Below are 27,240 nucleotides of genomic sequence, written 5' to 3' on the forward strand. Positions count from 1 at the left end.
GATATGAACTCATGATCCTTTCCCTCTTCCTAATTTTCTGATTATGAAGTAGGGTACCACCCACCTCTTAGGTACTCTGGTACTATCACCCCAAATATTAGTCTTCTCCTCCCCCAAATTATTTTCTCTATATATTATGTGTATGTATGTGTATGTGTGTGTGTACTTGTTTTCTTCCAATAGAATATAAACTCCCTGAGGGCAAACTAATCTTGACTTTTTCTAGCATTATCCTGGCACAGAATTTGGCACAATACATGCTTGTTGAATTGGATAACAGCTCCATGTCTACCAGCTTTCAATAAAATGCTTTTCTCACAATAGACCTTTGAAGGAAGTGTAAGGGGAGGATCTTTAGTCCTATTCCTCCCATCTCATACCCTCTTTACTAGTTGTCAAATTTTATTCTTTCTACTTTATAACCTCTCTCCAAAGCCCCCTTATACCCAGTGATCCTGCCCTGACCCTGATGCAGGCCCTCATTACCTGGATGTTTGAGCTTGACCATACTGCCTTCCTCCCATAAACTTCAGTGGCTCCCTATTACCTACAAGATCAACTATAAATTCATCAATTTGGCTTCTAAAGTCCTTTCTAACCGGACTTCTTCTTACCTTTCCAGTCTTGTTTCTTATAAATTCACTCTCCCCTCTCCCTATTACTTCCTCATGCTCTGCCATTTAATGACCATGATGCTCTAGTCATTCTTCCCAGGCTTACTCCAGTCTCCAGACTCCAGGCAAATGCCATTCTCCATGCTAGTAAGAGCAGGGACTTTTGATTCTTTATTTTACTGGGGCTTAGCACAGTCCCTAGCACATAGTGCTTAATAGAGGTTTGTTAACTGAGTTGAAACGAAACCTATCAGTTCTTTCAACTTTCCATTCCACACTGTATACTCTTTTCCCTATATCTTCTTCTCTTCAGTGAGTCGGGTACAGAAACTCATTCAATATCTATTAGTGGGGACAACTAAGTGAAGCGGATAGAGCACTAAACCTGGAGTTCAAATCCAAGTTTCATTATTAGTTGTGTGACCCTGGGCAAGTCACATAACCCTAATTGTTCACTAATACATATGTAGATACAGAATCAGAATCGGGAGGAGAAAACGATCAAGTATTACATCCCAAAGCCCATAGAATGTTTTGATCATTTAGAATGTGGACCACTATTTCCTTGCTGTCATTAGTTTAGGAAACCAACAGCCTACAGCAGTTAATGATTGTTCATTCCATGCTGCACTGATATTCTTTTCAGTCTCCCCTCCTCACAGCCATCCCCACCCCCACTCCCATCCCCACAAAGATGCTGACTTTTGAAATTCAGACAATGAAACAATCAGCTTTGGGAACAGGATTATAAACACAAGGGTGATTCACGGATTGAGGAGTCTGCTAATTGCTCTTCCCGGCCCAGATGCAAGTCAGGAAAGAGAAAAAAAGGAAGAGAAATCTTTTGATTTTCACTTACCTCCAACTGTTTTATGATTGAAAGTCTATTAATAGCCCCTTGCTGGAGGAGGGTCCTCTACAGTAAGTAAGACAGGGTCTCTAACCACATTTGGAGTTGGTAGAATAAACATCATTATCTCCACTTTACATTTTCTTTTCCTTCTGAAGCTCCAGAGACTGATATGATCACAGATGAGCAGAAGAATTGGGTTCAAATCCCACCATGGACTAGCTATGTCCTGGAGAAGTCACCAAACCAGCATGTCACTGTCATAAAATCCCAGATTTAGGGATGGAAAGGACCTTGAATGTCATCAGATCACAGGAGTAGAGATTTAAAGCTCGAAGGGACCTCAAGGGCCATCTACTTCAACCCCTCCTCCCCCATTTTGTAGTTGGGGAAACTGAGGCTCACAGGGATTAACTGATTTAGACAAACCTTACAAGTAGTAAATGGCAGAGTCAGAATGCCTCAGGTACTTCCTAGAACCTAGTGACTAGGACTAAAACAGGTTCTAATCTGCCTCAATCTGCTGATCTGTCTAGGTAAACGGAGCTCCCAAACCTGAAATTTCCTATGCATACATAGAAATTATTTTACAGATATAATTACAGATTATTCCTATACTAACATATACATGAGAAATGTGGCACTCAGAGACGTCAAGTGACTTGCACAATGTCCCACAGCTAAAAAGGACCGTCAATTCAGAGTTCTTTCCACTATAAAGGACAAACACAAAATAGAAGATGACAAATTCACAAAAGAGGAATAAACCTGATTGAGTAGACCCTAAATCAAGAGACCTCAGTCACAATCTCCCTGCTACCAGACAGTCTGCAAAGCAGCCCTGCTTGAGTGGAGCTAAAACACTGTGAGCTTTGTATTGATGGATCATCTGGCTAGTTTCTGCCAGGCCACCCTGAAGATTTAACTAGCCACTGCTCCATTTTTGAGAATCATACTGCCTCTGAAAACGATGGACTCAGAAACTGCTCTATTGTTCTGCTCAATATCTTGCTCAACTTTCTTCCTCCCTTCCTCGATTTCTCTTCTACCTTCCATTCCCTCCCCTCCTCTCCTTCTCTTTCCCTTTCCCCTCCCCTTCTCTCTTTCCCCTCCCCTTCTGTCCTCCTTCCCTTCGCTCTCCCCTTTTCTCCTTCTCCTTCCCTTTCCCCTCCTCTTTTTTCTTCCCTTCCCCCTGCCTCCCTCCTTTTCTTTCTTTCTTCCTCCTTTCCCCCTTCCTCTCTTCTTTCCTCCACTCCTTTCCTAACTCACAGCAGTGGTTCTGAAATCCAAAGACACAGGTTTAAATCCCTTCTCCTATATGACTTCGGACAAGTCACTTTTCTGAATCTCAATTTTTTTTTTCTGCAAAAAGAAGAGATCAGACCAGATGACACCTGAGGTCCCTTCTAGCTCTGAATCCATGAGCCTGAGATTGTTTATCATTTATCTTTGCAATAAGGGAGTTGGACTAAAATATCTAAAGTCCTTCCATGCTCACTATCTGAGAAGCTTGTCACAGAGATAGACAGGCTATTTAGTAAATCTCATTTATCATCCTCGTGAGATATTCCAAGAGCTAAACTGTCAGTGAAAATGTTTCTGGATTGGAAGTAGAATAATAACACACCCACACACATAGGGGAGAGGGGAAAAAGAAAAGAAAAGGGAGGGGAGAAGTAAGAGGAGATGAGGAGAGGGGAGAGAAGAAAGAAGAGAGGAGGGAAAACAGAAGGAGGGGGATAGGAAGAGGGGAAAGAGAGGGGAAGGAGAGAAGGGAGAGGAAAGAGAGGAGAAAAAAAGAGTAGGGTGAGGAGAGGGAAAAGAAGGGGAAGTAGAGGAGGGAAGGGGGAAGAAGAGAGGAGGGGAGAAGGGAGGACAAAGGAGAAAGGACGAGAGGAGAAAGAGAAAAGGACCCAATGAGTTTAAAATCTGACCTCAGACAATTATTAGCTGTGTGATCCTGTCAAGCCACTTATCCCAACTGCCTCCAAAAGTGTAAAGAAATCCTTAGACAAAAAAGGTTGAAATCTGTTGGACAAAAGAAATCATGGAAAACTTCGTGGAAAAGACAGCATTTGGGCTAGAATTTGGGTCAGGGTTGGTCTTTCAGGAACAATAAATAAGGATCCTTTCATTGTAGAACGAGTGCATTCAAAGTCATAAATTGCTCACTAGGACCAGTGATCTATCCCCTGGAAGCTCAAGACTCCAAAGGGAATGGGAGCAGAGAGAGCTTAACCAAAACAGGGCAATGTCCACCCTTCAAATCAGTTCTACCCACCTGTCCCTCCTCACTCGTTTCAATCCCAAAGCCCCGCCTTCCATTGCCAACTACTCTGGTATTGAAAGTTTCACTATTTTGCACAAACAAAAATCTAGAAGGAAGTAAAGAAAATCTGGATAGCTTTGAAAACAATATGTAGTATTTATTATACTTTCTCAAAATGTTTTCTCAAAATAGTAATGTACTGTTTTATATTGAATCCTCTCATGTTCTGTTAAGTACATGGATATGTTTTCTCAATTTTGTATTTAAATTTAAAATGAATGAAACATTTACCAAAAAAAGAATAAAAAGAGTTCCACCATCCTATCCCCATCTCCAAATCGGCTAATGCCTATCTTTCCAGGTTAATTTCACATTTCTCCTCTCATGCACACTTCTGTTCCAGCCAGTGATCTTACTTGCCCTTTCTTTTACACAAACTTTCATCTCTCATTTCCATACCCTCCGACAAGGCTGTTCCCTCAAAGGGAGTCTCTCTTTTCACCTCCTCTTCAGGGAATCCCTCTCTCTCTTCAAGTACTTAGCATTCAGTATACAGTAAATGCTTAATAAATGCTTATTGCCTGATTTAATTCACCTGCCCACGAGGCCGTTCCAGATTTCCCCACTTGTCAGTAGCTTCCCCCCATGAAATTATTTGTGTGGGTGTCTGTGTGGGCTCGCACGTGGTGTGTTCATATTATTTTTAGCTAGTAGAATGGAGCCTCTTTGAGGAAAGTAGCTTTCATTTTCAGTTTTGTATATTTTAAAACATATTAAAACAAAAAAAATGTTACTTCCCCTCTCTTTCCCTCTTCCAATGTTGGGGGGAATGGAAGGAAGAGAAAACTGATTTTTGTTCTTTGAAAAAAAATTATCTTTATGCCCCTAATACCTAGGCAGTATCCAGCCCTAGGCAGCTTTCAGTTTGTGAGACAGTTTATGTGGTAGGGGTGGTGATTTTGTAGCCTAGGTTTCCCAGGTGAGGAAACTCAAACCAGTACAATGCAGATTACTCGGTGTTTCGCCACCGAGTCTGGGTGAATGGCCCAGGGCATAGACCTGTTCAAGGTCACACAGCCAGAGGATGTCAGAGACCGGATTTACGGGGAGGCAGGCTCCACTTACCTCCACCACCCAGCTCATAATCAGACGGAATTGAATTAAAAGATAAAATAAAGAACTGCTCCCGCCTTCAAGGAAAAGTCTTTAGTTAAAGATTCTTCAGTGAAAAGACCAAACCAAGGGGACTTTGCACCTTCCCTGAGGGGAAGGAGGAAAGTTGGTGGAGATGAAGGTGATCAGAAATAAGACCTTCATTAGTGGGAAAATCCGGCTTTTCACAAACAGGTCTGATAGCCGGAGACAATTGAAGGGAGAGGGTGGGCAGCGTGTAGGAAGAAGGCTTCTCGTATATAGAAATGGCTCCTTAAGTAGGATTCAAGGGATCTCCAAGGTCCTAGGATCACTCAGCCGAAGAAGGACCTGAGACATTTGCCCTCATTTGAGATAGCCTTCAAAGCGGGCAGGCGGGAATGAGACTGAGGAGGGGGAATACTTAGATTGATGGTGCCCCACAGACAGTCAAGTCGCTCTAATCAGCAGATATGGGGGTCCTGGGAAACATGAATTCCATGTTCGGCGGATCCCAAAATGGGCTTTCAGCGTGCCTAACGTCTCCGATTCTACCGATTAAGCCAGTCCCTCCTTCCTTTTCCTAGGTTGGGGTCAAGGTCTGGAATACAGGATGGGGAGGGGAAAGAAGGAAGAAGAAGAAAAAGGAAGAGAGGAAAGATCATGGGAAAGGACAGGAGAGGAGCAGAGAGGGGAGAAGGGCACTACCTGCCCTACGAGGTTTCGAGGAAGGGGAGGGGCACGCGGTCGCCCTCATCTCGGATCCCAGCTGCCAAGGAGCTCTCCTGAAGCTCAGTCACCGCTTCGGGAAGACCAAGATGGCCAGGACCGGCCGCTTTCCTCACCCCTCACCTTCTAGCTGCCATTGTCTCTCCACAAAGGCTATATGGACCTTGGACTCTGCAGACCTCATGGGAATTAGAACTGTTAGGGACTTTTAGGGATCATCTTGGTCCCCTCCCCTTCCCCCGCCCTCTGCATTTTACAACGGAGAAGGCGAGGCCCACGGAGATTCCCAGATTAGCCTAAGGTCACCTAGAGAGATAGCAGCAAAGCGGGGTCCCCGGAATCCAGAGGCAGACTTCCCTCCTGTACAGCTCGGCAGTTAAACTGCCTTATCTGTGAATTCCCTAATCTGCAAGGTGAGAGGGTTGGACCAGATGCTATCTCAGGCCCTCCAAGTCCTGACATTTTATCTTCCAGTTCTACTATTCTGACTCAAGGTCCTTTCTAGCTCGGACAATCTAAGTTTCCGTGCTCACCCACTACCGCCCCTTGCCACCAACTCACTCTTTCCACTCTTTCTTCTAAATTTCTCCGTCCCGTTGGCGACCAGAGACGGTCCCTTTAATTCCTAGATCTGCCCAGACCTGACTTACCCGAGAGTGGAATCCCTTAGCCGGCAGAAGGAGAGTTCGAAATCAGGTGGGAAGGGGTAAGCTCCTTAGCCAATCGCAGGCCGCCCCGGCCGAACAGTGACGCACATGCAAAGCCAGTGGAGTCCTCTCCGCCCAATGACAGCCTGAAGGGCGGGGGTGGGGTGGGGCGGGGGTGGGGGGGCGGATGAACGACAGCTCTGCGGACCAATGGACTGACAGGGGACAGCCTATATGAGCTGGTCCCAGCACACCTTAATCGGCTTTCTGGCCGGTGCACCCCGTCTGTAGTGTGGGTCGTCGGGGCCGGAGCCCGCAGAGCCGCCGTCCTCCTCCCAACACCCGCCTGCCTCCCTCCCCCCTGCTCTCCTCTCCACTCCGGGTTCTTGCCGTCTAGGCTCCGGGGTCTGGCTAGAGATGCCGTCGGAGAGCGGGGCTGCGAGTCCGGACGCAGCAGCGGTGGCGGCGGCTGCAGCGGCGCCCCCGGCCCTGGTCACCCCCGCCGCAGCCCCTACCTTTAAACGAGATGGCCCAAGTCCGGAGTGTTCCTCCGGGGCCGCACGACTGCGCTTCAGCCGGTTGAGCTGGACACAGGTGCAGAGACTGGACGCTCTTCTGGGCGAGGAGGTCCCCATCCACGGACGCGGTAACTTTCCCACGCTGACGGTACAGCCACGCCAGATCGTGCAGGTGAGAGCGGGCCCAAGCGTCCCAGCTTAGCCGATCCTCTCCCCCCCGACGCATAGTCGCTGCGTTGTTTGCAGCCGAGAAGGATTGGGGGTGCGGAACACCCGCGCCCCCGCCCCAAGCGCTTTTGGCTTAGAGGGACTCTGCAGAAGAGTAGAACTATAAGCAAACTTTAGCACACGAGGTATCTAAACTGGGAGGCACCTCAGAACATGGACTGTGAGGGATCTCGGCACCTCCGAATGTTTGAACTGGGAGGGACCTTAGAACATGGAATATTAGACCTAAGAACCTCGGAATGTTAGCCCGGGAAGGACCTTAGAAATTATCGGTTTAACTTTGTTTCGCAGATGACAACAAAAGTGAGCCTCCCTTTTCTCCCTACTTAGGCATCTGGGAAGAAATGGGATGTGGGCTCTGGGCCGGGTCTTGTCCCCTTTGAGCCTTGGGAAGCCGGATAGTGTGACTTGGGTGGCTGAAACTGTCCCTGAAAAGTGACGCTCGGTGATGGTGCTGGAACAGTCCCGAAGGTGGGAGGGGCAGTGATGGCTCTGGCAATAAATAGGGTGTTCCTGAAACAAAATTAAGCTCCCTTCCTTCCCCTGCCCCACCCCTCCCCCTCACCGTAGGGTGAGCGCTCACCCAGACCAGAAATCTGGGGCTGATTCTCATCCACCCACCCCCACCCTAAACTGGAGGTCCCTTCTGCCCTTTGCTCAGTCAGGCTAACTGGCTGGGGGCTGGAATCCACCAACAGAGATATGTGCTGAGATGGTGAAACCCGTGGCTGGCGCTGGGCCACGGGCTGCACACGCCCAGCACACAGCACGCTGGTGGGGGAGGAGGAGGGAATGATCGAGCCTAGCTGCCTCCTTGGAAGCCTTAGCCAGGTCTGTTTCTTCTTCTTTCACCTCTGCCCCCTACTTTCCCCTCCCTACTCCATGCCTTTCGGCAGAAGGTGGGCTTCTATTGGATGGGTAGGGTCTTTTCCTAGAGGACAGGCTGCTCTGTGGAGCCCTCTTACAACTTAAGCTACCCTGGAACAGCCTATAGCTACACTGATTCCCCTCCCACCCAAGCACCCAAGCCTGGGCTTCTAGAACTAAGGGGAAAGTCCCCATCTTGAAGAAACAGGAAAATCCAGCCTGGATTCCTACTGACATCTTGGAACAGTAACTGCCCAGGTAGCAGCCATCTGGCCAGGTGAGCCAGGCCACTCCCTGGCTTTAGGTGCTACCTCAACTGCCCAGGGTGTGCCTCTTGCCCCCTCCTGAACCATTAAGATACCGATTTGCTGCTTTAAGAATTGGTGCCAGAAAGGTAGCCCAGAGCCAGGCTGATAAGCCCCCTCCTCCCCCAGTGCCTCCCTGCTCCTCCCAATTCCCAGGGATTCCCTGAATCTCTGGGATTCGGTCCAGTCCTTCTGTCTCAAGACCTGGAATTCTGGAGATTCCATGTCAGAAATTGGACCCAGTTCAGGAGGGTAAAAATGCTTTCATAGAAGCAGGAAATAAGACTCTTAGTTGCAAATGAGAAGTCCTGGTTCCAGCAACAACTCTGTGCGATCTTGGGAGAGTCCCCTGCCCTCTCAGTTTTCATTTCTGTAAAAAAGAGGGGAGTTTTCAAACTAGAATTGCTAAGAATGCAGTTCAAGATTATATGACCTACCTGTTCTAAGTTAACAGTTGATTTAAATTGATTTAATCAAGTTAAAATTGATTTAGGAGGAATATATTTCAGGCTGAGTGCCAAAGTAAATAAGATGAAGCATTTGAACTCATAGATGCTCTCGGAATCACAATGTTAGCAGACCAGGAAAAGACTTTATATAGAGGTAGTCCAACCTGAATACCTGAATGGGAAAATGACATACTCAAGGTCATAAGAGTTAAGAAATGATATAGCCAGACCTTGTGATTCTAAATTTGAGATTTTCTTTCTTTTCCCCCCTTTTATTTTGTAGATATATTATTGCTGCTTCATCTTTTTAATTTTGTTGCTTTCCCCTTTCTGCCCCACTACTCTATAACAAATATGCAGAATCTAGGCAAACCAGTCCATGTGTGGACACTGGCTGCAAGCGTCCTGTTAATCTACCACTTCTCTTCTGAAGAGGCAGGCTCAGTTTTCTGAAGTCTTCTGATCGGGCACTGCATTGAACAGGGTGCTGAGATCTTTTTCTGTAGTTTTTCTTAAGTACAATCTTTTCAAATATCTTCCCGTGGGTTCCTACAGCTCTATGAATTTAGAGGGGAGCCAGTACTTGGGATGAAGGAGACAAAACTTGAGGAGGTAGTAGAGCTAGAGCAGCTACATATGAAAGAGGTTCAAGGAACCTTGCTTTCTCATCCTCCCTCCCAGACTGCTCCGAAGTCTAGCTGGACCCAAAGATTTTGTCCCACCTAATTCCTTTAGGAATTGGGAACTAAGAAGTCCTTCCTGCCTCATCAATGACCCATATCTTTTTGACTGTCGAGAGTTGTCCTATAGTTGTCACCTGACATTCCCCCCTCCCATAACTAATTTTATTCACATTAAGATGTGTCCATATGCCCTGAAGATCTTGGCACTGCTCATGCCCATCACCTTAGGTTGCTAGCCCTTCCTGCTTGTCAGTCCTCAGGGGCTAGTTTGGTCACATCTGCGGGCTCAGCTGTAGGTAAGCTCTGACAGCAACATCCAAGGCTCTCTGGGTCAGATGGATGCTCTCAGGCAGCTGGAACCCAGGGAGGTCATGACCAAGTATGGCAACTTAGGGATGATGAAGGGACTGGAGACCATACCATATAAGGAGGTCCTGAAGGAACTGAGGATGTTTAGTTTAGAGAAGAGAGAGCTTAGAAGAAGGAATGCCATAGCTCCCTTCTAAAAGGCAGGGGATTGACCCTCATGGGGAATAAAAATTAGATTGCTCTAATGGCAAAATGAGGGAAGGATTAAAGGTGTGGTAAGGTGGACCGGAGTACTTATAAAAGCACTTCTAACAAATCATTGGTATAGTTGTTTGTCCTTCATTCTCAAGGAGGGCCATGACATCAGGGAGGTGATACCATGAAGGGAGTTGGATTTTTTAAGGCAAGTCACCCTGCCTTATTTTCCCCTCCAGAGCCCTCTGGATCTAACAGCAAATATAGATGGCCCTGGATGCAATGGGAGACCTGGGTCTTTTAAAACTAAGGTCTTTAGCAGGTCTGTTTAACTGAGGCAACACCCATTCAGTGTTTATTAATAGGTAAGAATTGAGGGGGAAAAAAAAAAAACTCTAGCAAGATCGTTGGGATTTCTGGCTAAAATAACTATTTACAAAAATCAACATTTAGCACCTACTGTGTGCTAGGTCCCTCCAAGTGAAGTGGGCAGTCTCAAGAGGAAGGGGAATGAATTCCCCTTCTAGCAGAAGTGATGGGATCACTTGGGATTAGCTTAAATGACTTCTGAGGTCCCTTCAGGTTCTGGGATCCTGCTTCTGAGGCTTTTAAAATGAGAAGGGATGTCACTTTTCAGATGTAGCAGCATGAGCAATGAATACCAGCACAGCCTGTGATGCTCCTGCGGGGAGCTTATCTCTTTCCTTACTCCTCCACCCCTATCCCCAAGCTGGGCCACTTCTGCACCCTGCAGAGGAAAGGGGGGCCTTCTTTGGCATCCAGCAAGCGAGGCTGCCCCCCTCAAATTGGGGCAGAGCTAAGCTCCTCAGAGGCACTCTTGGGTGTGTCTGGTATCTGAGGTGTCACACCTGGGAGACAACAGCTCTAGGCCGGCTGACACAGCGGGCCCCAAAGCCCTGACGCTGGAGGATTTAACAAGAGTACAGCCACCTCCTCACCCAGCCAGATGCCCCAGCCCTGGGGTGGGTGGAGAGGTTGGAGGGGGAGACAGATCGGCATCTTGGGACAAGTCAGCTTGGGTGCCAGCCTATAGGTGGCTTTGGTTGTCGCTTAGTGAAAGGAAAAATAGCGTGAGAACTGTCACACTCCCAACTTCTGAAGGGAGTTCGCCTGTACTAGCATTGTAAAGTCATTAGAAAGACCCTTGAACCTACAGATAGGGGTCTCCCATTTAAATCTCAGCTTGATCACTTAGTGGGTGACTTTTACCTCCGCAGTTGCAGAGGAAAGGCCAGTCTTGGCGGGACCCTCGTGGCATCTGACCCAAATGGCTTCCTGGCCTTCACTGGCCCGTTGAGATGTTGCTTCGATTAGCGCTCATGTGTGGGCCGGTCACCTCTCTTTCAGATGGAGACACTCCTTTTCTCTGCCAAAATGCTTTATGTCCTTTGGCTCCTTGATCCTCCCAATCCTGCCCTCTGGGAAGGAAAGCGTACTGGGTACCCCTTTCTAACAGATGAAGAAATTGAGGCTCATGGGTGACTTACTAAGATCAATAATGAATCCATGACTAAACCCCCAGGCCAACTGGTTTCCATTCTTGTCCATATCTCATTTTCCTCATGGCATCAACCTCATATCTAGGATCAAGGAGCCAGATCTCTGCCCACCCATCTACTTTCTCCCCCTGAAGCTATAGTCGTCCTACACATTTTCATCCCCATTTTCCTACCCAGACATCAGGAGTGGTGACACTGGAGCATTCCTGAGACCTGAGGATCTCTGCAGTCTTGGTTTTATATCTCTGGATAGGTGCTACCAACATGGTGGTGACCAGGGAATCTCCACTGAGGCAAGGAGGGAAGGTTTCCTTGCTTACTCAGAAGCCAGAAGGAAGCCATTTAGCTCCGATGATTCACCCAACTCCAGTTTTTTTTTGGGAAACAATGTCGTTTAAAGAAAGTACTGACACCAGAATTGAAGCAACAGGTTTATGTCTTAGGTCCTCTACTTCCTAGCTGGGTGAGTCTGGGCAAGTGCCTTAATCTCTCTAGGCCTCCAAACCCTGTCTGTAAAATGAATCAGGGGATCTTCTAAGAAAGCTTCCTTGTAGTTTTAAAACCATGGCCTCCGCCCTTTGAGGTGGTCTTGAGTCTCCCCCTCCTCCACTACTCTGTCCCACCCTTCCAATCCCATCTGTGGCTCCCATCCCCTCCCCTTTCCAGTAAGTCTTCCTTGCCCGTCTCCACCCAGCTCGCATTGCTTGATTACTTCATGTCTCCTAGGCATTTTTATGCTTTTTATCTACACCAGCTCAGAATTAGGGAGGGAAGCCATACAGGATCAGCTGACTGAGCACCAAGCTGGAGTTGCAGAAGAATTGGGGGGAGGGGGGCGCACCTAGGAGCATTAGATCTTTTTTTTGCATGATCTCCATTTAAGGACCATTGCTAGCCAGCCTAGTCTGTCCCAGACCCTCGTTCAGAGGCTCAACTGAATTCTTCTTGGGGCCAAACTCCTTTAAGCAGCCATTGGAGGCTGTGGCCCTATGCAGAGAAGGGGACCACAATAGATCCCAGAGTCTAGCTGAGCAAACTTTGATAATCATAGTGCTGGGTAGTGGATAGCCAGACTAGCTTGGAACTAGGAGGATCTAGATTTCCATTCCTTTCTCTCAGGTGCCCTTGGCAACGTTCTAAGATTTTTAAAATGCAGAGGAGGTACCAGCCTGCATTGGTAAAGGCAAATTAGTTCCATATACTAATGAAATCTCAGGTCTAATCTCTGTCCTAATAAGAGAAACGGGTAATTGCTGCCATTGATAGAATAAATACCACAGGGTTTGCAAAGACCTTCAAATATTTTCTCATTTGAATCTCCTCAACTCTGGGAAGATTAATCCCATCTTACAAATGAGGCAGACAAAGGTCAAGTGTTTTGTCCCAGTTTCCACAGTGTTTGGGGGCTAAATTTGAACTCATTCCCGAATCCTACTTGGGCTGCTTCTTGCTAGACTGGAAATGCACTTATGTTTGTAAAACATAAGTAAGTTTGTTTAAACTTTGTGCTTGCTTAACCCGGTGCTGGTACATAGTAGCAGATTTGTTGTTTGGTTGTTTTTTAGTCATGTCCGACTCTTCATAACCCAGCTTGGGATTTTCTTGGCAGAGATACTGGAAGGGCTTGCCATTTTCTTTTACAACTCATTTTACAGATGAGGAAACTGAGGCAAACGGGGTGAAGTGGTTTGTCCAGGGTCACCCAGCTAGTAAGTGTCTGAGGTCAGATTTGAATTCAGGAAGATGAGTCTTGCTGATCCCAGGCCCTGCACTCTCCATTATGGCATCTAGCCTCCCCAAGTAGGTGCTGTATTTAACAAAGGCAGCTTGATTGGTTGATGGGTTCCAGAGCGCCTCACACCAATAGTTTTGCAAATCCCTCTGTGTATTCTCTGTACTGTCCACCAATGCAGAGCACAGTTAAGGGCGATGGGTTTGTCCCATGTGAGGAGGGAACTTGCAGTGACTAGCTTGGATTCAGGGGAATCCCCCCTGCTTTCAAGTCCCTGAAGGGCTGCCATGGTGGAGCTGAGGCTTTTGTTGGGCCTCAGACAAGGGAAGCAGGGAGCAGATTGAGACTTGGCACATAGGAGAACTCGAGGCCGGGGGCACTTCGGTGGGCAGTGGCTACCCCTCTGGAGCACTTCAGAGCCAAAGGTAGGGGGCCACTCCTTGGATGTTCTGGAGAGAAGCTTTCCTCTTGGGGATGGGACTGACTCGATGACACTGGTTGGTCCGGTCCTCTGACTCAGAAATGCCTTGGATTCTTCGCCTTACTGAAAATACCATCAGAGAGGCTGGGTCAGATTGGCTGCCGGCAGCCGGAGGAGCCGAGTCTTGGAGTCTGGAACCCCGAGCCTGCCGCTCAGTGGCTGTTAGTTACCCCGAGCACCGGTAGTCATCTGCAAAATGGATATGTGTCCATTCCTCACATTCCAAGGTTTTGTGAAGAAAAGCCTTTTATAGAACTAAGGATTACTGAAATGGGACTGGCTGGATGCCTTACGGAGGGCCTTATACACAGGAGTTCACTTCATCCTCACTACAATCCGCGGGATGGGGCTCTTGTTTGGACCCATTTTCCAGAAAGGGAAACAGAGCCCCAGGCAGTCAGTGGTTTGCCCAAGGTCTCACCAGGTTCCGTTTTTTCCTTGCTGAACCCCAGCAATGTTCAGGGCCCTGCAGTCTAAGCTGCTTTATGGCCAGTGGATGGGAGAGACTCAGAGAGTCTCCTGTGCTGCACATTCATCCCCATTTACCCTCCGGCCTTCCCCTGCCAAGTGGTGCCCCCCAAGCAGCGGGGTTGGTTTTGAGGACCCCCAGACAGTTGTGTTCCTGCTCTCACTCTCTCTCTCCTCTGCAGGAGGTCCGTAGCCGCCTGGAGCAGCTGAAGGTCCACGTCCACAGCGTCCGCCTCAACGGCTCGGCTGCCAGCCACGTCCTGCACCAGGATAACGGCCTGGGCTACAAGGACGTGGACCTCATCTTCCGCGTGGACCTGCAGGACGAGGCCGCCTTCCAGCTGGTGCGGGACGTGGTTCTGGACTGCCTCCTAGACCTGCTCCCGGCCTGCGTGAACCGGACCAAGATCACGCCGCAGACGCTGACCGAGGCCTACGTGCAGAAGCTGGTCAAGGTGAGCACGGACGCCGACCGCTGGAGCCTCATCTCCCTGTCCAACAACAGCGGCAAGAACGTGGAGCTGAAGTTCGTGGACCGCCTGCGGCGCCAGTTTGAGTTCAGCGTGGACTCTTTCCAGATCATCCTGGACTCGATGCTCCTGTACGGCCAGTGCTCGTCCACCCCCATGTCGCAGGCCTTCCACCCCTCGGTGACGGGCGAGAGCCTGTACGGGGACTTCGAGGAGGCTCTGGAGCACCTGAGGCGCCGGCTGATCGCCACCCACAATCCCGAGGAGATCCGGGGCGGGGGCCTGCTCAAGTACTGCCACCTGCTGGTGCGCGGCTTCCGGCCCTGCCCCGGCACCGACACCCAGGCGCTGCAGCGCTACATGTGCTCGCGCTTCTTCATCGACTTTCCGGACTTGGGGGAGCAGAGGCGCAAGCTGGAGCGCTACCTGCAGGCGCACTTCGGCGGGGGCACGGGGCCCGCCTCCTACGCCTGCCTGGTGACCCTGCACCGCGTGGTGAACGAGAGCACCGTCTGCCTCATGGGCCACGAGCGCCGCCAGACGCTGGACCTCATCGCCATGCTGGCCCTGCGGGCGCTGGCCGAGCAGGGCCTCGTGGGCGGCGCCGCCCTGGCCTGGCACTACCCGCCCGCTTCCTACCCCGGCGGCGACGGGGCCGCCCCCGCCCTCAACTACTACGTGACCCCCCTGCAGCCTCTGCTGGCCTGCGCCCACTCCTCCTACCCCACGTGGCTGCCTTGCAGCTGAGCTGAGGGGGGGCGGGGCCGTCCTCGCCGCGGGACCTGCGCCGGGGGTCCGCGGCCGCGCCAGGCTCTGGCTCTGTTAGACGGACGATTTGCTGTTGGGTTGAGGGAGGGGGTGTGGGTTGGGGTGTCTGAGGGCTTGTTAGTGATCGAGTCCAGCCTAGAGGGGGTCGGGGCCACGGCCTTGGGGGATGGAGGGAGCCGTTCCCAGGACTCCATTCCTTGCGTGGCAGAAAACCTCCAGGAGAACAAACTGCCGCCTCCGAAGGGGCCGCCTCCCTCCACGCATGGAGTGTGGGGGGAACAGCAAGAGGCCAGGGCGGAGCCTGAGGAACGGGGGGCGGGGCCGCAGATTTGGGGCTGATACGCGTGTGGCCAAGACTAGGGGGGAGGGGATTCTCGGGAGAGGAGCCGCATTTCTAAGCTTCCCCGGGTCATCCTCCTCATCGGCCTTGACGAGGACCTCTCACTGCCTAGGGCCCAGCTGGGCCACCACTAGCCTGGAAAGAAAGGAAAGAACTCGGACATTGGGGGGTCCGGAGCCACGGGGAGCTGGCCACCTGGGCGGATTTGGCCATCTAGTACTTGAGTTAGGGGGGCCGGGGATGGCATCGCGCCAGCCCAGCCTAAAGCCAAACGATACCCCGTGATACCTGCACTGGCAGCCTGGATTTCCTCCTCCCCCAGCATTCCCCTCGAGGAAGACCTGACCGCAGGAAAACTGGATAGAGACGGTGAGCTGGGGAGGAAAGGGTTATTTGCAGGCTGGGGCAGCCGGGTACCTCGGTGCCAGATCCGGACTCGGAAGCCTCCTAGCTGTGTGACGTCACTTGGCCCCGTCTGCCTCAGCTTCTCATGTGTAAAATGAGCAGGATGACATACCAACCCAAACCCAGGGGGATGGGACACCTGGAAACTACTCAACATCTCGATGCGCCCCCTCCTTGGGGAGGGGCCGGTCCCAGTCTTGGCGTTTTTGATTGTTTTTGTTCACTGTGGTGGGGAAAGGGAGGGGTGCTTGGATAAGGAGCCCCCCTCCCCCCCACCCTAGCTACTCCAAATCTCCCTGTGAACTCCAGTGTTTTACTCCCCAGCGGAGTTAGGTCTTAGATTGTAAAGATTTCTCCCTCAAGAGCCAAGCCTTGACCCCGCAATGAGTGGTTTGTTTGGAGCTATAGGGGATGGTACTTTCCCAAGGGTGATTGGGGGGGGGGGTCCTTCCTTTTCATCTCCCCCTCCCAGATTTGAATCGTTTTCTCCAGACTCTTAGGCGTGACTTATTCCCTGAAGTAGAAGGGGCTATGAAGGTCCCACTTTATTCCTTAGAAGCCCAAACACTCGCCACTCCTGAAGGGAAGAGGGTGGCCCTGGTAAGTGACCCTGGGATAGGACATCAGGCCAATTAGACCCTGAGAGGGGGTGGAGCTGGGAAGGTGCCAACTAACTCTGGGTATACCCCTTCCCTCAGGAGCCCAACTCCCCCACCTCTGGGTGCTAGGTGTTCTTGAGGGGGGAGGTCATTAAGGAAGGAGGGAATCTGGAGTTCCAGTTTAGAACTGTCTGAGGGGTCTCAGGTGTGGGAGGGAGAGACAGCAGGACTACTGAACCCACGAACCTCTCATGAAATAAAATAATAAAGTTTCTATTTTCTCTATCTGGAATCCGTGTGCTCTGTCTCGGGGTGAGTGGGGGGGGGGAGCAGAGCCCACCCAAATCCTATTCTAGGCCTTGTATTTTAACTCGACTGGGGACTGGAGGGCAGGAGAGGGTCATCCTTTAACTATGGCAGTTGTATAAAGTACCTGCTCAAGGTCATTGGATGGGGCAGAAGGTGGGAAGGGGATCTAGGCAAGACAACCCCATCCTAGGTGTAAATCGGGCCGGTTCTGGCCTGGAGGCCTTGACCTCCGAGGCAGGCAGAAGTCTCTGGGGAAGAGATAACCTGGGTTCCCAACAGGAGGCCAGCTGAGCTTGGAAAGCCTTCAGGGAAGCGAAGGCTACCTTCCCAGGCAGTGCTTTCTCCTTTTAGCTGGCTCCAGTTGGGTTTCCTTTTGAGTGAAACCTGAACTTTCTAGGCTCTGAAATGTTAGGAAATTGGTGCAAAGGTCACATAGTCCAGTGAGCCTCAGCTGGGCCTTTGAACCCATGCTTAGCCCCGAGTGCTTCTACTCGTGCTTCTGCACCCTCTGCCTTTGTAGGTCCATGAGCAGCCAATTCTTGCCCAGGGGTGAATGGGGTGGGAGGATAATGTAAATATGAGAGACCTGGGCCTATTGGGAAATACAACCTCCATGGAAAAAAAAAAGCCAGTTTGGTTACCCAGCTCCCCTGGGCATTGGCCCTGGGCCTGCCTACGTCAGTGCTGACACAGGATTATGAGCAAAAGGATAGGAGCAGACAGCTCCTGGCCCTGGGTCGTTGCCCACCTCATTCTCTGGGCTAAGTCCCTGTCAGCAACACAAAGGCATCTTTAAACCTAGCATGGAGCCCATCCAAAAGTATGTAATGACTGGGGGTGGCCACTGAGCCCTGGAAGGGAGAGGTCATCACCCCGAGGCGCTCGCAGGCCCTGTCGCTATGACAATACCAGCTGCTGTTTACCAAAGTCCCTTTCATCCAGAATCTCAAAAGCTCTTAACTTATTCACCCTCATTAGGAGCCTCTGAAGTGGTGAGTTTGATGTAGAAAAAGCCAGGCAGTGAGCAGGTGAGTCAGGACACAGGAGTCTTGGCAGCCCGCCTGCTCCGGTCTAACCAAAAGTTATCTCCCTCAGTCCATCTTCCTTCCCTCCTGCTCACTTCAGGGGACACTTGCTGGACCCAAGCCCACTAATGGGCCTCCTTAATGTTAGTGATGGGATAAAGGGAAGGCTACAGAGCAGTTCAGATTCTCCTTTCCAACCAGTTTCTCTGCCTCAAGTCCTTCCCCTTTCACATCCATCCTTATCTAGGTAGCCCGGTGAATCTGAATGCAGTTCTGACTCCTTTGCTCAAGAATCTTCACTGGCTCCCAACTACCAAAAGGCACCTAAAGTACTGTCATCGCTAGCTTTTCCAGTCTTTTCTCCTATTATTCCCCGGCTACCCCAACGCTGACAACGCCTGAACTTTCTCTGCTCAGATTTCTCCCTACACCTGGAACATCCTCCTATACCCCCATCTACTACTTTTGCATCCTTCAAGGCTCAGTTTAAATATCACCTCCTCTAGGAAGCTTCCTTGATGTCCCTAGGAGAAATGCTCTCATTCTCTCAGCTTTCCCTAGAATACTCTGTCTCTGCTTCTTCACCCACTTTCCTTGATCTTATATGAACCATTGAGCTATGTATGTGTATATGTGTGCATACCCCAGGCACATGCATACATTTATATATACATTGATGTCGATGAATAGCTCTGCTCCCGGAAGTAAATTCAGCCCGGAGTGGTTGGATATGACTGTGCTGCCCTGGGGAAGGGATCGATGTGTGTACACAAGGCTTTATTTATGGGTGTACGAATGAGTGTGCAAGGGGATGACGGGCAGTATCCCCAAATTGGGATGAGGCATGTGGAGACTATGCTGAGCAACAGAAAACACTGTAGACCTTATTTATATCTGTGACACTGTTTCTCCAGCAGCATGTAACTGCCCCTGCCAGTTGGTGCTAATTGGCTGAATGTCAGAGCCTTAAAAGGGACCCTTAATACACAAAAGGTCAGGACTGAAGAAGGCTTTAGAGAATGTCAGAGCTAGGAGAATGGAAGAAATCAAGCGTTTATTTATTGGTTTTTATGTTAAACATGGTAGAAATATATGTTAAATCCAATATATGCACACATATTGATACAATTATCTTGCTGCACAAGAAAAATCAAACCAAAGAGGGGAAAAAATGGGAAAGAAAATAAAATGCAAGCAAACAATTACAGAGTGAGAATGTTATGTTGTGAACCACATGCAGTTCCCACATATGGCTCTCTTCATCACAAGTCATTAGAACTGGCCTGAATCACCCCATTGTTGACGAGAGCCATGTCCATCAGAATTGATCATCGTATAATCTTCTTGTTGCTGTGTACAATGATCTCCTTATTCTGCTCATTTCACTCGGCATCAGTTCATGTCAGTCTCTCCAGGCCTTTCTGAAATCACCTGTCAATCATTTCTTATAGAATAATAATATTCCATAATATTCATACATCATAACTTATTCAGCCATTCTCCATTCAGTTATCAGTTTCTTGCCAAAAGGCTGCCATAAACATTCTTGTACATATAGGTCCTTTCCCCTCCTTTAAAATATCTTTGGGATATAAACCCAGTAGTAACACTGCTGGGTCAAAGGGTCTGCACAATTTACTAGCCCTTTGGGCATAGTTCCAAATTACTCTCCAGATGGTTGGATCTGTTCATAGTTCCACCAACTAATATATTAGTGTTCCAGTTTCCCCACATCCCCTCCAATATTTGTCATTATCTTTTCCTGCCGTCATAGCCAGTCTGACAGGTATGTAGTGGTATCTCAGAGTTGTCTTAATTTGCATTTCTCTGATTAATAGTGGAAATCAAGCATTTAGTAAACACCCATTATGTACCAGGCACTGTGCTAAACACTTTATAAATAGTATCTCACAATAATAAGATAGTTACTATTATTATTATCTCTTTTATATTTAGGAAACTGAGGTATAGGTGAAATGAATTGCCCAGGGTGACACAATAAGAATGGGAGGTTAGATTAGAACTCAGGTACAGCACTCTTTCTACTATGCCATGTAGCTGCCAACTAAATCATAGTGCTATAAAAATGGGAGTTTGTTATATTAAAAAATGATGAACAAGTTGACTATAGAAGAGCCTGGAAAGATTTACATGAACCGATAGTGAGGGAAACAAGCAGAACCAGGAAAACATTGTATATAATAACAGCAAGAAAGTGTTATGATCAACTATGAAAGGCTTGATTCTTTTAAGTAGTTCAGTGATCCAAAGCAATCCCAGTAGACTTTGGACAGAAAATGCCATCTGCATCCAGAAAAAGAACTATGGAGATTGAATATAAGTCAATACATACCTCTTTTTTTCTGGTTTTTTTCCTCTCTCCCATGGTTTTTCCCTTTTGTTCTGATTTTTTTCTCCCAAAATGATTCATAAAGCAATGTGTATTAAAAATAAATAAATTCACTATAATTTAAAAAAAATAGGAGTTTGTCACCAAAGAGAGAGGCAGATATTCCTATCTCTAGATATAGCACTAGATAGTGTCAGGAAGCTGATTTCAAATCCAGCTCAGACACTTACTAGATGTGGACAAATCATTTCACTGCCCTCTGCCTCAGTTTCCTCAATTACAAAATAGAGATAACAGCACCTCCCTTTCAGGGTTGTCATGAGAGTCAAATGACATAGAGTTTGTAAGCTGCTTAGCACACTGCTTGGCACATGGTCGGTGCTTAATAAATATTTATGCCCTCCTGCCCTGTGACACCCTACACCAAAATTTCTTCTCTGATCACTATTCCCCTTATGCTGTTTTATCTCCCTACTTCAAATATACATATATATATTATTTTTTTAAATAACTTTTTATTGACAGAACCCATGCCAGGGTAATTTTTTACAACATTATCCCTTGCACTAACTTCTGTTCCAATTTTTCCCCTCCCTCCCTCCACCCCCTCCCCCAGATAGCAAGCAATCCTTTACATGTTGAATAGGTTACAGTATATCCTAGATACAATATATGTGTGCAGAACCAGTCCTATACATGTTAAATATGCCATAGTATATCTTAGATACAGAAGGTAGAAATAACCTGGGAAGAAAAACAAAAATGCAAGCAGTTTATATTCATCTCCCAGTGTTCTTTCTTTGGGTGTAGCTGCTTCTGTCCATCCTTGATCAATTGAAAGTGAGTTAGATCTTCTCTTTATCGAAGAGATCCACTTCCATCAGAATACATCCTCATACAGGATCGTTGTTGAGGCATATAATGATCTCTTGGTTCTGCTCATTTCACTCAGCATCAGTTCATGTAAGTCTCTCCAAGCCTCTCTGTATTCATCCTGCTGGTCATTTCTAACAGAACAATAATATTCCATAACATTCATATACCACAGTTTACCCAGCCATTCTCCAATTGATGGGCATCCATTCATTTTCCAGTTTCTAGCCACTACAAACAGGGCTGCCACAAACATTTTGGCACATACAGGTTCCTTTCCCTTCTTTAGTATTTCTTTGGGATATAAGCCCAGTAGTAGCACTGCTGGATCAAAGGGTATGCACAGTTTGGGCATAATTACAGATTGCTCTCCAGAATGGTTGGATTCGTTCACAACTCCACCAACAATGCATCAGTGTCCCAATTTTCCCACATCCCCTCCAACATTCATCATTATTTTTTCCTGTTATCTTAGCCAATCTGACAGGTGTGTAGTGGTATCTCAGAGTTGTCTTAATTTGCATTTCTCTGATCAATAGTGATTTGGAACTCTTTCATATGAGTGGAAATAGTTTCATTTTAATCATCTGAAAATTGTCTGTTCCTATCCTTTGACCATTTATCAATTGGAGAATGGCTTGATTTCTTATAAATTTGAGTCAGTTCTCTATATATTTTGGAAATGAGGCCTTTATCAGAACCTTTAACTGTAAAGATGTTTTCCCAGTTTGTTGCTTCCCTTCTAATCTTGTTTGCATTAGCTTTATTTGTACAAAGGCCTTTTAATTTGATGTAATCAAAATTTTCTATTTTGTGATCAGTAATGGGCTCTAGTTCATCTTTGGTCACAAATTTCTTTCTCCTCCACAAGTCTGAGAGATAAACTATCCTATGTTCCTCTAATTTATTTATAATCTCGTTCTTTATGCCTAAATCATGGACTCATTTTGATCTTATCTTGGTATATGGTGTTAAGTATGGGTCCATGCCTAATTTCTGCCATACTAATTTCCAGTTATCCCAGCAGTTTTTGTCAAATAATGAATTCTTATCCCAAAAGTTAGGATCTTTGGGTTTGTCAAACACTAGATTGCTATGGTTGACTATTGTGTCTTGTGAACCTAATCTATTCCACTGATCAACTAATCTATTTCTTAGCCAATACCATATGGTTTTGGTGACTGCTGCTTTATAATATAGTTTGAGATCAGGTACAACTAGGCCACCATCATTTGATTTTTTTTTCATTAATTCCCTTGAGATTCTCGATTTTTTGTTCTTTCATATGAATTTTGTGGTTATTTTATATATACCACTAATATATATTTGAAGCTTTTTATTTTATTTTTTTTTTCCTGAGGCAATTGGGGTTAAGTGACTTGCCCAGGGTCTACAACCAGGAAGTGTTCAGTGTCTGAGATCAGATTTGAACTCAGGTCCTTCTGACTTCAGGACTAGGGCTCTCTATCCATTGCAAAACTTTTTTATTTTTAAAACATATGCAAGGATCATTTTTCACCACTGAGCCTTGCAAAACCTTGTGTTCCAATTCCTTCCCCTTCCCTCCACACCCTCCCCTAGATAGCAAATAATCCAATATATGTTAAACATGGGAAATATATATATGTAAATCCAATATAGATACATGTGTAAGTTTCTTAAGAGCAGTGATTATCTTCTTTTATATTTGGAACCCTAGAGCTTAGCACAGTGCCTGATACAATGTGTTTAAGTGCTTTCCATTTATTCATACATTTGCTGCTGTATATATAACTTGTACATAACATCCTAACACATGACATTCATTCAATCAATAGTAAACAACTGGCACTGTGGTAGACCCCAAGAGAGAAATGGAAACCTTAGAAGCTGTTGATTCTTTCTTTCTTTCTTTCTTTCTTTCTTTCTTTCTTTCTTTCTTTCTTTCTTTCTTTCTTTCTTCTTTTCTTCTTTCTTTCTTTCTTTCTTTCTTTCTTTCTTTCTTTCTTTCTCTCTCTCTCTCTCTCTCTCTCTCTCTCTCTCTCTCTCTCTCTCTCTCTCTCTCTCTTCCTTCCTTCCTTCTTTTCTTCTTTCCTTCTTTCTTTCTTTCTCTGAGGCAATTGGGGATAAGTGACTTGCCCAGAATCACACAGCAAGAAGTGTTAAGTGTATGAGGGCAGATTTGAACTGAGGCCCCCCTGACCTCAGAGCTGGTGCTCTAACCACTGCCCCACATAGCTGCCCCAAACTGTCAATTTTCTATGACCACAGGGTTGGGGGCATGGGAGCATCCCCCTCTGTAGAGCATAGGGTGCCTACTGCACAAAGCTAGCTCCTGTCTAGCTCCGTCTGTCTCTGCTCTGAGCTCCAACAGTTCCTCTGGCATAGTTCATTGGCCAATATATTTAGAAAACAGCCTCATGGGAAGAACATCTCTGACTCTGAGCCCAGGCCAGGCCAGGAGCCCAAGTCGATCAGTCAGCATTGGCGTCAGCAGCTTGGCTAATGAGCCCTGATCCCAGGCCATGAGGCCCTCGGCTCTGTTTAGTTCCCCAGGGAGCCAGGAGATTGGGGGCAGGTGAATGGGGAAGAACAGTTCAGGACTCCCCTACGAGATGCTCCTGGCAATGTGGGCCTGATGGGCATTGGGGTGCCACCCTTGGGTTTCCCAAACCCCTTTTGGATTTGTCTCCTCAGTACCTGACACATAGGTGCTTTTCATTCATTTGTATGGTTAGTTCTGTATCTCTGACCTTGTATCTCTGTGTTAAACACTTATTGGGCTTTTAGGACCTAATGCATTGTTCACTAGCATCCCCACTTCTCATCCTATGGCCTATGAATGGGCCATCATGCACCAGTGGTGGGGAGGAAGGGCAGAGATGGCAACAACCTTTCTCTGCTGAGATGTTGCCTTCTGCCTCTCTCTATATCTCAGTGTCGATCTCTGTGGTGAGGTTCCATCTAAAAGACTGGATATAGTTCTGGGTGCCATATTGTGATGGATAGTGGGGATGCAAAAGGTAGCCCAGGGCTGTGTTCTGGAGAAAGAGAGACCAAGAAAGATTCACTCTTTGTTTTCAAGGACTTTACATTTGATTTGTGAAAACCAACTTTCCTTCAGTCCAGAAGAGATCATCCAGGAGGGTGAGAGGCCTGGAGAACAGGCCATCGAAAGCCCAGCTTCTTAAATTGTGGTTCAAGACCCCATATAGGGTTTTGTCACTGAATGTAGGACTTGGGAAATTATGATTTATCATCAATAAATGATTTGTATCCTTATATTATATACCTATATACCCAGGGTCATGTAAAAATTTCTCAGGTGAGTGAAAAAAGTTTTAAGAAGCCATGAATTAAAGGATCATTTGAAGGACCTGGGAATGTTTAGAATGAAGAAGAGAAGACTTAGGAAGTTACATTAAAGAGACTTTTAAATATATATGCTGCTGTATATATAACTTGTACATAACATCCTAACACTCTAATTTATTTATAATAAATAAAGAAAATAAAGAGAGAAAATAAAGGAGGGAGGCTGGGGAATAGAACATTTTGCCCAAACTTTCAAGAAACTATAGCAAGCAGATCACCCTGTAATAAACCAGCTCAGCAGATGAGGGTAACCAACAGGCCCCGTCAATGAACATATGAAGACTTCCCTTGGCAGAATGGGCAGATGAGAACATTTTGTCCCAATGGCCATGGAGAAGGCAAAATAGGCTCTAAGGAGCTTTATAGCACTTAGAGTCGGACCATCACCCATCATCCTGATTTTGCCCTGCCACTGGAATTCCAACACTGGAGGAAAGACTGAAGGGGATGACTTTGTACAACTCTGCCTCCTTTAAATCTCATTCACGCACAAGTCAAGACATCTCCTGGGATGATCCTCGTGGAGAATGGAGGGTCAAGCCACAACTTTTACCACTTATATTATGGTCATTTTTCTCATTATTTGTGTCAAAGGCCGAGGCTAAGATGGAACATCTGCCAGCTATGGGAGACACTTAACATTTATTTATTGAATGAATTGACATAAATAAAATTACAAGGAAGCAAATTTCAATTCAATTTAAGAAAATGGGATAGTATTAAATGATCTTAGGTTCTTTCTAGCTCTGAGATAAGATCTAAGAGCAAGTACAAGAATTGAGGTCTCAGGTCTTCTGACTCTAATGATGATAATGTTAATGAAGATGTGATGGATCACTCCAAGAGTAAGGACAAGAGACAGGCAACCTAATTTACATATGCAAACTAATGCTAGATTATTTGCAAAACTCCTGTATGCCTTAAACTTAAGGGAGAAAGGCAGGAGCTCAGCCTGTGTCTCCCTATCGCCATCCAAGCCTCTCATTCCCAGCTGGCCCTTATTTGTAAGATGCTTAGGCATTTTATATAAATGGTAATTCCTCCTCCTTCCCTAAACCTTCAGCTTTCCCCTTCACTTCAGTCCAGACAGAATCTTCCAGGAGTCCCCAGCCAAGAACCCCACCTCATTCCCTCTCCTGAATAAGGTGGAGGATTTAGGAAGGAGGACAGGAACCCATTAGGAGGTGGGTCCAAATTAAACTCTATGGGACTCTCCAAGTGGCAGCCCTACCCTCATTGCCCTCAGCAGGGCACTCAATCTCCTTCTTCTTCTCCCAGGGAGCTGAACTCTGCAAATGCCCGTTGTAGCCTGCACTCTTAGCTGATGCTCTTGATGCTTAAGCCTTTCTGAGCCTTAGATAACTATAAAGTGGAGGAAATGATACTTACACTGCCTACCTCACAGGCTTATCGTGGAAAAAAAAAAGCTTGTCAATCTGAGGGTAAGTTATGAAATGGTTTATCATTGTCATTATTATTACTGTTGCTATTCATGTTGCTGTTGTCGTTTATAGTTGGCTCCAGGTGTTTAACCTGGAAGATTTTCTTTTCTATTTCCCATCTTTCCTCTGTGGGACTATTAGTCCTCAAGTGTATTCAGTTCTCCAGGGTATTCTGGACACATTATGGGAAAAAACCTTGGATGTTTTCAGGAGATGGATTAAAATGGGATTAAGTCCAACAATCTCATTTTACAGATGGGGAAACTGAGGCTTAAGATCACATAGGTAACCTGTAGAAAGCAGAGCCAAGCGACAAACACAAGTCTCCAGCCTCCAAATCCATAGCAGTTTTCAATAGGCAGAAAGAAGAGATAGCCCCTGCCTTCCAAGAGGCCTCTGCCTCTCCCTTCAGAGACTCCACCTCATCTGGATGGAGGACATATATCCTGGGAGGGGAACAAGGAAGCCTCTAGGTCTTGTTCCTTAGGGTGTGTGGGCAGAAGCACAGGCTAAGAGGAGTTGAAGTGGGAGAGCAGGTGACCATAGGAGCAGCAGCCCCAGGTTCCCCAGAGCCCTGGGCACAAATTGAAACTTGATCCCCAGCCCCCTCCTGGGGTCACGAGAAGGCCTGGAAGGAATTTTCTTATCCACTGGATGGCTGATTTTTATCTTCACATACCTTGGGACAGATAGTAAGAATGTTTGTTGTTACACCCAAGGGAGACCTGCCCAGCTTGGTAGAGCAGAGACAGGAAAAATGAAAATCTGAAGAGAGAGCAATGATTGTGGTCTACTCTTTCTGGAGCAAAGGGGAAGGGAGGAGTATCTGGGTGTCTTTCTGAACCAGCCTAGTTGAGTTCAGTGGCTAAACTAGTTGGGTTCAATACACCAGGAAGGAGGCGAAGGGTCTGATGGATGACTGACCTATAGAAAACATCATTAATGTCACAATCAGAATGAACCTTAGAAGAGAGAATATCAGAGTTGGGGGGGGGGGGAAGGGGCGGCCTTGGAACATGAGCTGTCAGAGCTGGGAGGGCCCTTAGAACCCAGGATGTCAGAGCTGGGAGGGCCCTTAGAACCCAGGAGGTCACAGCTGGGAGGGGCCTTAGAACCCAGGAGGTCAGAGCTGGGAGGGCCTTTAGAACCCAGGAGGTCACAGCTGGGAGGGGCCTTAGAACCCAGGAGGTCAGAGCTGGGAGGGCCTTTAGAACCCAGGAGGTCAGAGCTGGGAGGGGCCTTAGAACCCAGGAGGTCAGAGCTGGGAGGGCCTTTAGAACCCAGGAGGTCAGAGCTGGGAGGGGCCTTAG

The 27,240-nt window shown here is 47.2% G+C and overlaps 1 protein-coding gene across 1 annotated transcript; it reads left to right on the forward strand.

Moving 5' to 3' along the window:
* The first annotated feature begins 6,483 nt into the window (after window positions 1–6,483).
* TENT5B (terminal nucleotidyltransferase 5B) lies at window positions 6,484–16,862 on the forward strand. The gene is made up of 2 exons (XM_051988091.1): window positions 6,484–6,930; window positions 14,178–16,862. The coding sequence occupies exons 1-2, from the start codon at window positions 6,658–6,660 to the stop codon at window positions 15,210–15,212; spliced, it is 1,308 nt and encodes a 435-aa protein (XP_051844051.1). The 5' UTR covers window positions 6,484–6,657; the 3' UTR covers window positions 15,213–16,862.
* The last annotated feature ends 10,378 nt before the right edge of the window (window positions 16,863–27,240 follow it).

Source organism: Antechinus flavipes, chromosome 3 (assembly GCF_016432865.1).
Source record: "Antechinus flavipes isolate AdamAnt ecotype Samford, QLD, Australia chromosome 3, AdamAnt_v2, whole genome shotgun sequence".
Classification (NCBI taxonomy): Eukaryota; Metazoa; Chordata; class Mammalia; order Dasyuromorphia; family Dasyuridae; genus Antechinus; species Antechinus flavipes.

Coding starts and splice junctions, on each gene's coding strand:
- TENT5B (XM_051988091.1), top strand. CDS start 6,658: ATGCCGTCGGAGAGCGGGGCTGCGAGTCCGGACGCAGCAGCGGTGGCG. Junction 6,931..14,177: donor AGCCACGCCAGATCGTGCAG/GTGAGAGCGGGC, acceptor TCTCCTCTGCAG/GAGGTCCGTAGCCGCCTGGA.